Source organism: Artemia sp. Qi Xiang Cuo, chromosome 1, assembly GCF_049724085.1.
Source record: "Artemia sp. Qi Xiang Cuo chromosome 1, ASM4972408v1, whole genome shotgun sequence".
NCBI lineage: Eukaryota > Metazoa > Arthropoda > Branchiopoda > Anostraca > Artemiidae > Artemia > Artemia sp. Qi Xiang Cuo.
Genome location: NC_142794.1, coordinates 93,929,183 through 93,943,884, shown reverse-complemented (window position 1 = coordinate 93,943,884; position 14,702 = coordinate 93,929,183). Strand labels below are relative to the sequence as shown.

General features: G+C 34.6%; 2 protein-coding genes across 2 annotated transcripts in view; one reads left to right on the top strand and one right to left on the bottom strand.

Annotated features, from left to right (window-relative positions):
• LOC148956941 (uncharacterized) overlaps nt 1-14,702 on the bottom strand; it is an 80,516-nt gene that overhangs the window by 33,223 nt on the left and 32,591 nt on the right. Inside the window, exons 8-9 of the mRNA XM_089087889.1 lie at nt 6,538-7,168; nt 2,835-3,066 (exon numbers count right to left, since the gene is read on the bottom strand). Of these exons, the coding sequence (XP_088944015.1) occupies nt 2,835-3,066; nt 6,538-7,168 (863 nt within the window). The remainder of the gene's footprint in view (nt 1-2,834; nt 3,067-6,537; nt 7,169-14,702) is intronic.
• LOC148956942 (uncharacterized) lies at nt 8,762-12,354 on the top strand. The gene is made up of 2 exons (XM_089087883.1): nt 8,762-8,863; nt 11,476-12,354. Exon 2 carries the CDS (start codon nt 11,481-11,483, stop codon nt 12,306-12,308), a length of 828 nt encoding a protein of 275 aa, XP_088944009.1. The 5' UTR covers nt 8,762-8,863; nt 11,476-11,480; the 3' UTR covers nt 12,309-12,354.

Here is a 14,702-nt window from a genome sequence, read left to right as displayed (position 1 = left end):
GTTTTCTCTGAAATTTTCTCAAGGATACTGTGGGATTCAAGTTATTACAGAATGAGGCGGGTCTTCCATTTACCGTTCAAATCCAATACAAATAACTATAAATAAGAAACAAAATCGTGAATTCATTGCAAATAAATAAATGAAAAATAAAATAAACTAAAATTAAAAAAAAAAGATTTACGATGCTTGAACATAGCTGACAAAAAGATCCCGGAAGCGTCACTGCTTCCGAGGGATGGCGGTGTGGATGTTGATGTAAGGGGTATGGGCCACCTATATCTTCCAAACTTCAATCATATAGTTTATAAATCTTATCAAGATTCCGGTTCAAGTAAGATATATACTCCTCATCTTTGTTCAGTTTCTAACTAGGTACCACATGCCAACATTTTTGCTGAAGAGTTGCAATTAGAAAGGATATGGGGTAGCAAGAAGATCTACCGGCCAACTTTGGCTCTAATTATAAAAATGGAAAATACTTGAATGATTCTACTTCAAACTGGGCGTAACAACTTTACCCTGGATCTGGAAAAACATTGAAGAAGAGAGGGGAAGAGACCATGAGTCTACTCTGTTCCTTGAAAATCATTGTGTGATTCTGCCCTTTAAAAAACTGTGCCAAATCCCTGATATTTCACTAAAGAATGGCAGTCGCATACCAACGTTCTTGCTGAAAAGTTGCCTGTTTAAATGAAAGGGGGTGCTAGAGGAGTTACGACCAACATTTTGGTTCCGATTATACTCATTGAAAAATTTTGAATCATTTTCACTTCAAACAATGTGTAACATAACTGCCTTTCTTCAAGAAGGTTGGTAAGGAGAGAGCAGAGGGGTCTGCGTGTCTTCTATGTTCCTTAAGAATCCCTGTGTGATTCTAGAAAAAAAAAACCTAACTTTATAAAAAAAAGGTGGTAGCGATGTAAGATGAGGTTTGGAGAGGTTAAGAGCCCTCTTTGTCTCTACATTCATACAGATTGAAAATCCTTGAACAGTTCAGGTTCAAGCAAGGTTCCACATGCCACCTCAGGGGTTGTAGGGATACGGAGAGGATGGGAGGGGGGCACATGGCAAACTTTGGTCCTTCAATCACACAAACTAAAAACCAGCGTGATTCGGGTTTAAACAAGGTGTAACATACCTAACTTTGTGCTAGAAAGATATTAGGAGAAGGACTGGGGGGGGGGGGAGGAGGAGGCTGGGTTTGAACAACCGTATGTCAACTCTATACCTCCCATAATACAGCCTGAAAATACTCGAGTCATTCTGCTTGCTGTGCAATTTTTTCCAACATTTAGCGAAACGAACCTGTTGGCGGCTTGAAATTTTTAAATTAGCTAATCTCAGGACCGAATATTAACCAGAAAAAAAAGAGATCAAGTACTTTTATCAGGTCTTACGATAATTACGAGAAGAATTTTTCCCAAGACTAAGGTTAACTACCTTGCCAGAGGCCAATTTTCCAGCGCCAAATAGAAATGGTAAATAGAGTGAACCTAATTTTTTAGCAATGAAAGAACTGTTTAAGTTTAGTTCTAGACGCAGAATATGAAATATTTAACACAAATCCCAAACACAAGTGATTTGTAAAAGTAGATGACAATACTTTCGGTCCGTGGAAAAAAGCTCCTTGTTTACGGACCTCTAAAAATTCCAACCAAATTTTTATTATGTTTTTCCACGGTGCCTGCTTGCTTGCAACCTCGAACTAAGCTGCTATTCCAAAGCTGCAATTGCAACACGAAGAAACAAAACGATAGAACAATTTCAGGCAATCCTCACACTCAAACTTTAAGTCTCTACTTCAGCTCCCACACCGTAGGCTCTAGCTCTAGAACTAGCAAGAAGAATCGTGTTTGGCCCCAAGCCAGAGTTATGCACAGCTTTCCAAATTGTAAATGTCATATTCATCAATCTGGTTGGAGGTCTTCATAAATGATTTTAACATAGTCTGTGCAAGGAAAGATAACTAATACATATCATTATACATATAAACAATCATATTATAAAACATTTAATAATACGATATTTACATATGATATAGACCCTTACCATTGACAATAAAACTAAAAGCGAAGGCAGAGCTAAAAAAAAAACAAAAAAAAAGCTCCCGCAGCACAAGTAATACACGGCAGACTCGTAACTCTTGCCTTATATCTGATAATCCTGTGATGGTTCTTAAGATCCTCATTTTTTTTTTATATTTAGATAATGGGTGAGGATAGCTCCTCAGTTTCACACTGTTGTTGTTTTTGCGCCATCTGTTGTCAATTGATTAATTTTTCGTCATGGATTAATCTCAACTATCATAGCAGACTTGGTTCATTTTCAAGAGAAAATCAGACCCGCTTTACTATCTTTTAAATCGGCAGGGACCTAGCAAAACGATTTTTAATTCCAGTGCACAAGAATCCATTCCGAACAGACCTCGACATTTACTCATTTGACGCGCCTTTTCTTCCATCAAAATACAAATGCTCCGTTTGCTTCATTTAAAAGCCTTTTTTAGAGTTGATTCTTATTTTGAATCAGTCAATACTGCCTCAAGTAATGGCTTTTCGAATCATTTGTTTTTGGTCGAGTCCAAAGCTAAAGTTTTGATCCAAGACGTTCCCGGTTATATCAAATTATAATACAGTTGAAAAGGAAATAATCCATTAAACTCGGGCACGTGCGCATGAATTTATTTCGGAGGAGGGGTCTAAACCCTTCAAATCCCTTATTCTGTGAGAAGTATTAGAAAATTATGGAAACAAAAATCTTCAGATTTCAGGGGGGCGGGCCCGGAGGACCCCTCCCTGCGTGCGTGCTAGTTAACTACTGTACTTAACACTTACCTTCTCGAATCGTATATTTTATCTCGATCTGAGTTTCTTTCATAGTCTTGAACGTGACTTTCGGAGGGTTTCCCAGACACAAGATCCTCGGTTTCTTCTTTATTATTCTTACTTATATCTCCCTCGTCCTTATTATGATTTTGATAAATCGTACAATCTTGTTCGGTACTTGTTACAGTCACATCGTAGCTTCGTGATGCACTGGATCCAAAAGCAGCCAACTGTCGACCATCTATAAAAATTTGCTTTACTAATCTAGAAATATGAACATAATGAACAACGAATTTCCAGGTGGAAGCTGGCTTATCCCAGATTTGCCTCTCAATCACTCGGACTACCTATCTTGGCTTTTTCTACAATTAACCATGTCTTGATGTCTACTGAAAAATACTTGATTTTAATTCATGAAATTCATCTTAATTCATCAAGACATGGCTAATTGTCGAAAAAGCCAAGACAGATAGTCCGAATGATTGAGAGGCAAATCTGGGATAAGCCCTTTTTAGGATTGCATAAAAATGATGTCATTTTATTTGTTGATAGATAAGTCTATCTATTATCCGTCCTTATGTCATTCCTAGGGAAGAACTAAGGTAGATAGTAATAGAATTAAGAGATGAAAGATTGGATTGAGATTGGATTGACGCATGACTGACAATGTCCACAGGACTTGTATGCAAAATCTGGGACTGAATTTGCTTGGACTCCATACTCCATAAGACAACATAGTACTTGCACTAAAATACTACATTCTCTGATAAGGAGTGTACTTTTACTTTTGAGCTTCGATTTTAAAGAGATGTGGAATAAGGTTACCTACTCGAGTTGTTTTTGGTTACCTACTTTAAAGTCCCATGCGTACATCTTCTGAACTCTCGGCAACTGCCATCATATAATTCAGAGGTGAAGAGTCATTCTTGATTCTTATACCCTAAAAATCAGCCTTGGGACTTTTAAGGGCATCCCAAAAGTACAACCTCAATATCTAATTAAAAAAACCTTAGGATAAAAAAAAAAAAAAAAAAAAAAAAAAAAAAAAAAAACCTGCAGCACATGAGTTTGGATGTAGATTCCCCAAAGGAAATTAAATTCACTTTTATTTAAATTCACAATAAAAAAAAATTATATTTATACTTAAAACCTGTACGTAAAAAGAGGCTATCTTGGGCTGAAATTTTCTCCTGGATTCTCAATATAAATTAAATTCAATAGCGTAGATGATGATGAAGCAGCCCCCTACTTCTATGTATAAATAACTCATCATCGCGGGTCCTATTGAGCAAAATTACAAATTTTAAGGACCTTCGCGTACATTTTTAGAAGAAGCATTTTAAAATTATTGCATGGATATTTGCTATTCATTGGAGCCAAATAAGATTTCATGTTATTTCTTATGTTTATGCTGTTGTGGAAAATAACCTTCTTTATTTACAAATTTCTTTTAATGTTTGGATTAGTATTAACTACTATTTGAGGAATGAAAAAATAACTAGTCTCTAAATACAAAACTAATTTTTTAAATTTGCTAGAAAAAAAAATCAGGTTTAATACAAAGGGAGTCATTACAAAATATACCAGCCAACCCCTCCTTCCTCCAATTACCGTGCTTCCCCCAGCCCATAAACCCGCATTTTAACGAGTTTCTCTTAACCTTTTCTAATTCCTTTGCTTTTCAGGTTCTCGATGAAGTCTTTTCACTAAGTGTACGACCCCCTTATTTGAATTACTCATACGTGTCTGATAGATCCCTACTACAATCGAAACCTCCATGATATTTTCAATGGTACGGTACATTTTTGAAACCAAAAAATTCATATTCAAGAAGGGTGTGTTAAGGAAGAGCGTTCAATCATTACTACAACTCCTTCGTCTAAAAATCATTAAAACACATTTTCATTTTTTCATCTCACTCACAGATTCTTGGAGTTTATAGATTTCTTGAATAGTTTGAGCTATAAAGCAAATCTCCAGATTTACTTTCCCTCACCCTCTGTGATGTGGGAGATCTGAAAATTGCTTTATATTCTTTGCTTAAAAGATAATTTCTTAAACCACATTGGCCTGACATAACATAAAGAAATAAAAACGAGCAAAAATGTTTTTTTTTTGTAAATACTCTTTTGATGGCGGTTCAATTTTGAATTTCTTGCAAATCACGGATATTGGTGAATGACTCAGTCTTATTGTTGTTAGATATTTGGTTTTAATTCTTAAAATTTTTGGCTTTTATTGACTTTTATTCATCTTTTAATTTTTGTTTTTTTTTTCATGTTTTTTTCACATTCACATTGACTTTCCACGTTTTATTTGTTGGTTTGTTCTTTGGCACTCGCATTGATTGTATTTTTTCGTTTCGCGCTGAAGAAGAGAGACGTTTGTCCCCTCGAAATATTCGCTTTGTTGTTTTTCAGTATTTCCATTTGGCCGTTAAAAACCCCATTTTTACTCGTTTTTCTTTCTTTATTCTTTGCTTAGGCTTTTATAATAATGCCTGAAATTGAAAGACATACATCCATGGTGAAAGTTGACAAAACGAGCTGAGATAAGTGATTTAAAAATTGCCAATACCTCCCCCCCTCACCCCCCAAAAATAGTTTGAATGTTTGAATAATTGGATATTTTACCCAATTATTTTTTATTTGAGTCTAACAATAGTAAGAATAGCCTAGTGAACAATTTAAACCCAAAAAAAAAAAAAAAATCTTTTCAATTTCCCATTTTTCGATACTACCGTTAATACAAAACTGGATTTTTTTGGAGGGAGAGGAGGATGAACTTAGTACTTGTCTAAAGCTTCTGAGATAGAGATCAACTTAACATCAGTCCAATGTATTTGAGACAAAAATCAACTTAGCATTTCTCTTCCATTAGGATTACAAACACAGGAGCTACTCAAACGGTAGTCAGATGGTATCAAATACATTGAAGCTAAGAGACACACAGTGTAGTATATACATTCCATACACAAAATTACAAAAATTATAAGAAATACCAGAGAGCATGGGTAACTTTTAAACGTAGACAAAAAAGACTAGTGTCGACAAAAAAACTATCAACGCCTTCAAGCATTTGGACACTTGGCATTTTTTCACTGTAATAATAAGACGATTAATTTAATTAGGGTAAATGGTAAAATTACCGTAATAATAATTATTTACGGTACAATAGTCGTATATATGGGGATGACAGACCAACTTTAGAATCAGCAACATTTTATTTGTTATTAGAGAATAAGATGATAAATTTAGCACCTATAGTTTCAGCATTATTTCAATTTTAATTAGAAGAATATTCAACGCAGTATTATAGAATTCAAGAAAAGTTAGTGAACTTTCTAAGGCAATGGACCGATAACTTGCTTTGACCCTGAAGTGATTATTTTGTTTAGTATGAATATAGCTTGTTTCAATTTTGATACATATTGGTATCTCTACTGATGATGATGACCGACTGTGTCATCGAAATATCTAGAGCCTTATTTTGTATTTTTGTTTCACTGTCTGATAAAAGGAACTGTCCCTATTTGGAACTTTTATTTATTTGGTAATAATTAGCATCTGATCTCAGTTCCCGGCAGGAAAACGATCATCGAGCTTGAAAAAATGCCTATGTCGCCTCACGCTAGATGGCGTTGATAATCTTCTTCGACGACACTAGCACCAGTTGCCACTCTTATAAGTTACCCATAGTTTTTGAGACATACCTTTAGATGGCTGACTAAAAAATCTGTCATTCGGCAAATTTGAATTTAAGGATTCTTGTCTCTTCAATTCTTGCTGTTTCTGAAATCTTGGAGGCAAGTTGGAAGATCCATGATTACGTTGATAGGCTCTATCTCTAGGATAAGGATAAAAATTTTCTCGGTAGTCCTCTTTCTCACTTTCTTCTTTTCTTCTGAATTCGAAAGACCTATCACGAGTTTCATTGCTACGATTATCATGTCGGTTTCCACTATCCCAGGCACGGTTACGAGAGTCCCGTCCTATATCGACTGGGCGACGTGCCTGTTTATCACCAGAAGCTCGACTTTCTTTTTCAAAGTCCCTCCTTGCATAGCTTTTTAGCTCATAGGACCTGTCCCTTTCACCTTTCGTTTTTGTAGTAATACCATCACTAAAATCTTTGTGGCAACTGTAGCTAAAATCATTTTTGCTTGAAAATACATTTTGGCCATCATTTGGCTCATATTCCAGTTCTTCTTGCCATGTCACATCTGACTCAAGATTACACGATTTTAAACGTCCATTCAAGCGAACTAGTTCATTGTCGAGGGATTCTTGAGGCTTCACCAAAAAGTCTCGTGAATCCTCTTCGGTTACAGAAATTGATTCATTCTACAAAACACGAAAGTTTTAGAACATTAGAATAACCACTAAATCAAATAAAACTAGTTAACTAGAAAGACAAAGAAACGAGCGAGAGGAGTATTGCAAGAAAGAGAGAAAATATAGGGAGGGGATCAATATAAATAATTTCAACCAGTAGAGCTTTTACTTCAGAACTAAATTTTGTACTTTCAATTTAAGGAATATGACATCATAAAGAGGAACTTATCAGCTATTTCGTTAAAACTAGATATAGGTAGTAATTGGGTTATCAACATGGACACCAATATTTTATGGTAGGAAAGGTTGCGAAGGGGGGGGGATTTGAAGACGTTACTTGAAAGCACAGAATAACTAGTTAACAATCTAATGTACCCGTTATCTAGTTGAGAGCATCCAGTATTGATTTGTTTTGCTGCACACTAGATACGAAAGACCATATCCAGTTTATTGTATAGTAGAATTTGTCAAATATCCAGTTTATTGTATAGTAGAATTTGTCAAATATCCAGTTTATTGTATAGTAGAATTTGTCAAAAATATACAGTTTATTGCATAGTAGAATTTGTCAAATATACAGTTTATTGTATAGTATAATTTGTCAAATATCCAGTTTATTGTATAGTAGAATTTACAAAAATATACAGTTTATTGCATAGTAGAATTTGTCAAATATCCAGTTTATTGTATAGTAGAATTTGTCAAATATCCAGTTTATTGTATAGTAGAATTTGTCAAATTGGTATCCAAGGCCTTTATTTTTTATGACAAATTTTTTTTTCATTATTGTTGGATTTGCTTCCTATTTTAGAGAAAACCTTTATGAATTTGAAGTTACAAGTAAATTTACAATCAATATTACACAAGGAATCAAAACAACAGTCAAAATGCTTTGACAATAAAATCTAAAAAAGATTAATTTTGGAGTAACCAGAAAAAAAAAACAACAACATCAAATTAAAACAGGAATGTGCCCCGAGTAAAAAAAAAAAAAAAAAAAAATGTCTTGCCTTTCCATCCCGAGTGGAAGTGAAAAACAAATGTTCAAGAAAAGGAACACAAAATACCAACAAATTAACAAGAGTGCTGACTTAAATAGAAAAAAGAATCCATAAAACAAAAAAAAAAACACTAATCTAGAGCGCCCTGTACCCCACTTGTCTATTTCGACAGAATTAATAAGTTAGATTCCTTTCTTTAGATAAATTGATATTTTGATTTTAAAGTATTTCCAGGTTGGATGTGCAACTTGTTGGTATATCAGCATACTTTTATCTTAAAATTTTGTTCGTTACTCCATATTCTTATCCTCTTATTGTCTTAAAATTCTTCGTTATTTAGTCATTTATTCTTCTTTCGCTGGTTCTGTTTCTCAATTGTTTTTATTTCCTTATTTATGGCCAACCTATACAAAACTTTGAAAATACAACTTACTTCAATATTAAGAAACACCATTTATAGCCATAATTTTTCATAATTACACGGTGGAATTTTCCTCTAATAAAAAACCCCAAATAACCGTAATTAAATAATAACAGATGGTAATAAAATATAGTAGGGCAATAATTTAGTAGCGATATTAATACTTTTTCAAATAAATGCCAGGTATTGAATTTATTACAATACAAGTGAGTCTTTCCTCGAAGGAATACAGGGCATCATCTGCCATTCTGTCACTTGAAGTTGCCTGATTTTCTAAGTTTAGTAAGATTTTTTTTTAATCTTCGCAACTCGCCTTTTGTTTATTCGACAGAGCAATCATTATTTATCTGCAATCCCAGCCTTTATATTTTAACTTGATTTGCAAACATCTAATAGCTCAAATTCAGTTTTATTATATTAATGATATTTGCTCTATATATGTTTTTTCTGTAAATTGTAAAAATACTTTTAGTAAACACGAAGAACGTTTTCCTTCTATGTATGCAAGTTTAGATAACTAAAAAAAAAAAGTCTAAGTACTATGATATCATAATTCTGTGTTGAAACTAATGAATTCAACAATAAAAACATCTTGTCCTTTCGGTCCAAGTTACAGCGCTAGGCTTATCATAGAATCTTGTGTTTCTCAGAAAACCCAAACCTTACTAAATAAGAACGCTGCCTCAAAAGACAACCATTTCGCCCTGCCCCTGTTTGCTACAATTTATGCTTTTTTTTTACTTTTATGCACTAATTTACGTTTTTTTATGTTTGTTACTGCAACCTGAATTGTTGAAATAAACTTTTCCTTTGTTTACCCCACACACTGACAAGTTCTATTCAGAATTGAAGTTATCAAGTATATTGCAGTAGGTTGCATACATGGGTTGCATCAAGACATGGCTAATTGTAGATAGAGAAAAGCCTATTCAGAACTTGTCAGTGTGTGGACCCAATACCTATTGGTCGTAAATGAAATTCAAATCTCATTTCCATTTTATACTTGTTATTTGTTCTTCACTTATATAAAACTAGCCTATATTGGAAAAAGACCTAGTCAGACAAATAACAATCTATCAGTGTTTTTGGTGGATTCAAGCTTTTTTTTTAGGCCAGGCTGTCTTTCAAAAGAAGGAGAGATAAAAATTTGCTCTATTGCTAAGAGAAACAAATTTTTTTCTGATTACAATTTTCTCAAAAAGTGTCAAAAGTAACTTTAGATTGCTAAGGTAATTTGGTAAAAATGGATGCATAAACACAATCAATCTACAATCCTCTAATGACCACTACCAATTAGCGTGATGAAAAATCTGAAAACTTTCAGAATTTTTAATTTCATCATTACAATTACAAGAATGCTTATACTTTCAATGTGCCAAAGTGTAGTACCAAAAATGTGGACAACAACAATCGTAGTAAAAATACAATCATGGCCTGCAGACACTGAAGTGTTCGTCATGGCAGTTGGTCCTCTGGATCATACATAACGGAAAACAGCATTTTCTATATATATATATATATATATATATATATATATATATATATATATATATATATATATATATATATATATATATATATATATATATATATATATATATATATAGTGATTGCAAGAATTGGTGCATTCTAACTTCAAACTACTGTAAGTAATTCGCAGCTTGGCTTTCTCGTGCATTCTTCTTCTGCTTTTAAAGGATTGACTCGACTTGGTCCTTCAATCCAGCTCCTACCTCTGCCTCCCCCCAAAGAAAAACAACCAAAAATCTCAGCATTTTTTGCGCACTAGTTCTTGATTGCAACACACTTACATTGTCCCTAAGTAGTGGCATGTGTGTCATACGGCTAGAATGCACCACCGAAATATATACATATGCCATGTCTTCAAACAGAAATGTTCACTTGGCATAATTATAGTTCTCTTTATCTTAGCATTCCGCCTCAGACCCCTTTTCATCAGGAATAATGGCAATGATCATCAAAGCTAAGCTCAAAACTCCATTCTTTGGTTTTCAGTTCTTATATACAGTGCATAATCATTTTCTCTCTGCATATAAAATTCCATTTTCAAGAAGCTTCAATTAGAGAAACTTTGATTGCTTCACACTCTTTAGCAAAGGAGTATAAGAAAAAAATAATAATGTCCAAGCACAAATCAAAGGACTTAAGAAACATAAAAAGAAGACGGGAGACACAGAAAAGACAGTTAGTAGAATATGCTACAGAAAAATTCTTTTCAAAGCCTTTCAAGGATCCTTTATCACGTTATGTTCACAAGGTCTGCGTAAAAATAAGACCTAGACCCTATCAAATTGTCCCTTTTCCTTTCTTCTTTTCAAAAGTCTTACTAACATAACTAAAGTTCAGTCATGTCCCTTCACAGATGGGGAAGTTGCCCAGGGTGCTATTCTCTAGCTATGAGAATCTTGCATCATCTAAATTAGGACTTGCTGAATTTATACAATAACAGGAATTTAGAACCGCTAAGACATTTCAACCCAAAGAATTAACAATTTCTTTGCAGTAGAACTAAAACTTGTGACTGTATAAAATCTATCCAACAGAACAGTATATTCTTTTACAAGACCAACCTTAGGATGAAAAATTTGCAAGGTCACCATTGTCAATATTCTTACCGTCTTGCAATAAAATCCCATTTAAAAAAGGTTTAATCTTGAATTTTATACGTTATCAACTACACTATCAAGCCTGATCTACCGAAATACAGAACCTTGTAAGACAACCAGCAAAAAGTCAATTCTATTTTGATTGTTGTATTTGCACTAAAGAGGCGAAAATGTAAAATATTGTCCTAGAATTTCAACTGTGCTAGTATTATTGCAAATTTTCCTTCGGGTAATAGTTCCACTAAGCATATCTTCTCTTTTCAACAGGTAATATGTTTGTCTGGATTACGGCATTCCTCTCAATCATCGTATCATTAAGCACAGTAGATGGGTCTTCTCTGTTGTGTGATTCACACAATCATGAAATCCAATGCCACAGCTCCTGCTATCCTGAGCAATTCCTAGATTTGGCACTAAATTTTTCAGTGGCCATTAGAGTTAAAATCAAAGTTAAAGTAGTTCTTCGTCACCTAATCTGCAGCACCCCCTGCACCTCACCAGACTGTCAGAGCAAAACTTTATATGATAATGATAAAGATTTAGCAGGACCATATTATCCTGCCTCTCCAGCATACCAACCGAGTAGCACATATCCAGGACGATACAAAAGGTCACTGAAAGACGATGCCAAAGCAAATGCAAATGAAACATCAGAGGATGAAGAATCAAGAGCTAGTTTTAAGTATATTGAGGCTCCTACTGTAAAACTTCGAAGCCAAGAATCAGGACAGAGAGTGCAAAAGGACTGTTATTATAAAGATGAGGTTTATTGTCATGAAGTAATCACTCTTTCTAATAATGGACTAAGAAATGCAACACGAATACACATCCCAAGCACAGTAGACAAGTGTGGCAGAACAACTGCGGTTGTAGCGATTGAACTATACAGTGAATTGGGACTTAAGATTGACATCGCTTTGACATTACTTGTGACTCTTTCAATTCAGGTTAATATTGCTCTGTCTCTAGTCTTGCAGGCCTTGCTACATTTAATTCTTCAAGTGCTATCCACACTTGGATTAGATGTAAATATCAATGCCAGTCTTGTAAGTGGTCTTCTCAATGGCTTGAGTGCAAGAGGAATATCTGATATGTTTTAATTTTATAGAGTTTATAACATTTATCAATAAAAGTAATTCAATTTAATCATTAGTCTCTGTACGTCAGTAGCACAAATGACCAGGGTAGACACTCATAAAAATTCGTAGGAGCAGGGCAGGAAACAAGGGAAAAAAAGAAGAAAGAAATGAACTATTTCCTTTCTGAAACGTTCGATAATGGAATTACCTACGAGTTCAGGGGTGTTTCTATGTAACGAGTATATTTAGTAGATTGGATTGAAAATTAACTGTTTGATTTGGAAGTTATAATCATTAAAAGTATTAAACGTTTTCCAGATGAGCGTATAAACATATCTCGTATATATAATAGTGGAACTTGGCTAGCTTAAAATGCTATTTTCTGCGCATTCTTTTTCTTCTTTTTTTCTTCTTAGTCTTAACTATTCGCGCATTTTATTAAAGCCCAATCACATCCATTCGTCTTTTAAAACATGATCTGGAGCAATATCACGGCAAAACCCCCATCCCGTCGGGAAAAGGGCGCTCGTATGCAATTTCCAGGGGGTTTAATAAGTTTATCAACCTTCAAAAGATTTTTACCGATAGATGGGTCAAAGAAGCTGGACGGGAGGAAAATCCACCCCCCCCCACCAAAAAAATAAACGTTTTTAGTATTACATGCCCCCTACGGAAGTAAGGTGAGCCAGTCTCTTCCTGCCATTATCGTGCACCATTTATTGGGGAAAATTCCAGTTGTTACAACGAAACAAGTCGGTTCTTTCTGAAACAGTTCGTGGTAAGGATCTGTAAGTAAGAAGCGACCCGGCTCAATAGTAACCGAAACTCTAAAAAACAGAATATTGATACGAATAGATACATCAAAAGAATTGAATTTTTATGCTGATTTCAAAGATATAACTTTCATCCAATTTTGTCTTACCTATCAAAAGTGAAGATCCTGAGAAAATTTCCTTATTTTCAGAAAAAGGGGGAAACAACCCCATAAAAGTGGCACCATCAGGTTCAGCGTATCAGAGAACCCTACTATAGAGGTTTTAAGCTCCTATCTTCAAAAATCCTACCTTACGTGGGAGGATCTTTCCAGGGAGCAAGGGACATTTCTATGAAGAAGGCGCCGGATCCAGCATTATTTAAAAAGCTATCAGAAATTAAATAAAAACTAGTTTTTTCAACTGAAAGTAAGGAGCAGCACTAAAACTTAAAACGAGTGGAAATAATTACGTGTATGAGGGATTGGCCCCCTAGTCAATACCTCGGTCTTTACGCTTAAGTTTTTTAGTACTTTCAATACAGCTATTTCTTCTAATTAAATGGCCTTTGTGATTCAGGGGTCATTCGAAAGAATTGGAACATAATTCGAACTTCAGCGTAAAGAGCGAGGTATTGACGGGGCTAACCCCCTTATAACCGTAATAACTTCTGTTCGTTTTAAGTTTTAATGTTGCTCCTTACTTTCAGTTGAAAAAACTTGTTTTTTTTTAATTTAATTTACAAATAAGCAGAGTTAAAGCCACCTACCGTTTTCAAGCATACTTTAAAAGTAATCGGTGATATTAAATTTCATTGTCAGCTACTTGTGACGCTGGTGTTATATGCTCATATCACGGGGACTCCGTTACCAAAAAAAAAAAACAGAAAGAAAGAAAGAAAGAAAGAAGGAAAGAAAGAGAGAGAGAGGGAGAGAGAGGTGAGAGAAAGAGGTGAGGTGAGAGAAAGAGAGGGAGGTGAGAGAGAGAGAGAGAGAAAGGTGAGAGAGAGGTGACAGAGACATAGAGAGAAAGAGGTGAGAGAGACACAGAGAGAGAGAGAGGTGAGAGAGAGATAGAGGGGGAGAGAGTCAGAGAGATAGAGGGGGAGAGAGCTTAAAGAGAGAGACAGCGCCGTAGTGATAGTAAGGAGTCTGAAAGATTGATGGACTGGTAGAGAAATGGAGAAAAATAAGGAAAAAAAACAGATTAAGGAGAAATTAACCAAAAGACGGCGTGAATACTTCTACGTATGCATTAAATATGGGACTAAAACTGATAACTGTTTTATTAAAATTCGAATTTACATAAAACATTAAACAAAGGCATAAGAATAGGTGCGTTCAAGGTAGCACAGGCCTATTTTTAAGAAGCGTACTCTAAAGTTAATCAGGTTAATAGTTTATAAATATTTTCTAATATTAACGTCGTTAATGGTTTATATGATCTGTGGCAATTTTTTCGCATCTGTGGCCTACATGTAACGCTTGTTCAAGGAGTTTTATTTAGCATGTTTATCTGTTTATTTTATTATTAAGGAAAATATAGTTCTATTTTTTTTGGCACAAGCATGTTGGGACACAAAAAAAACTTTGGTTAACTATTGGGATTGCTTAATCACTCAATTCTTTTTTCTTTATTTTTTTTTCCGTTGAAAGAGCGTGTA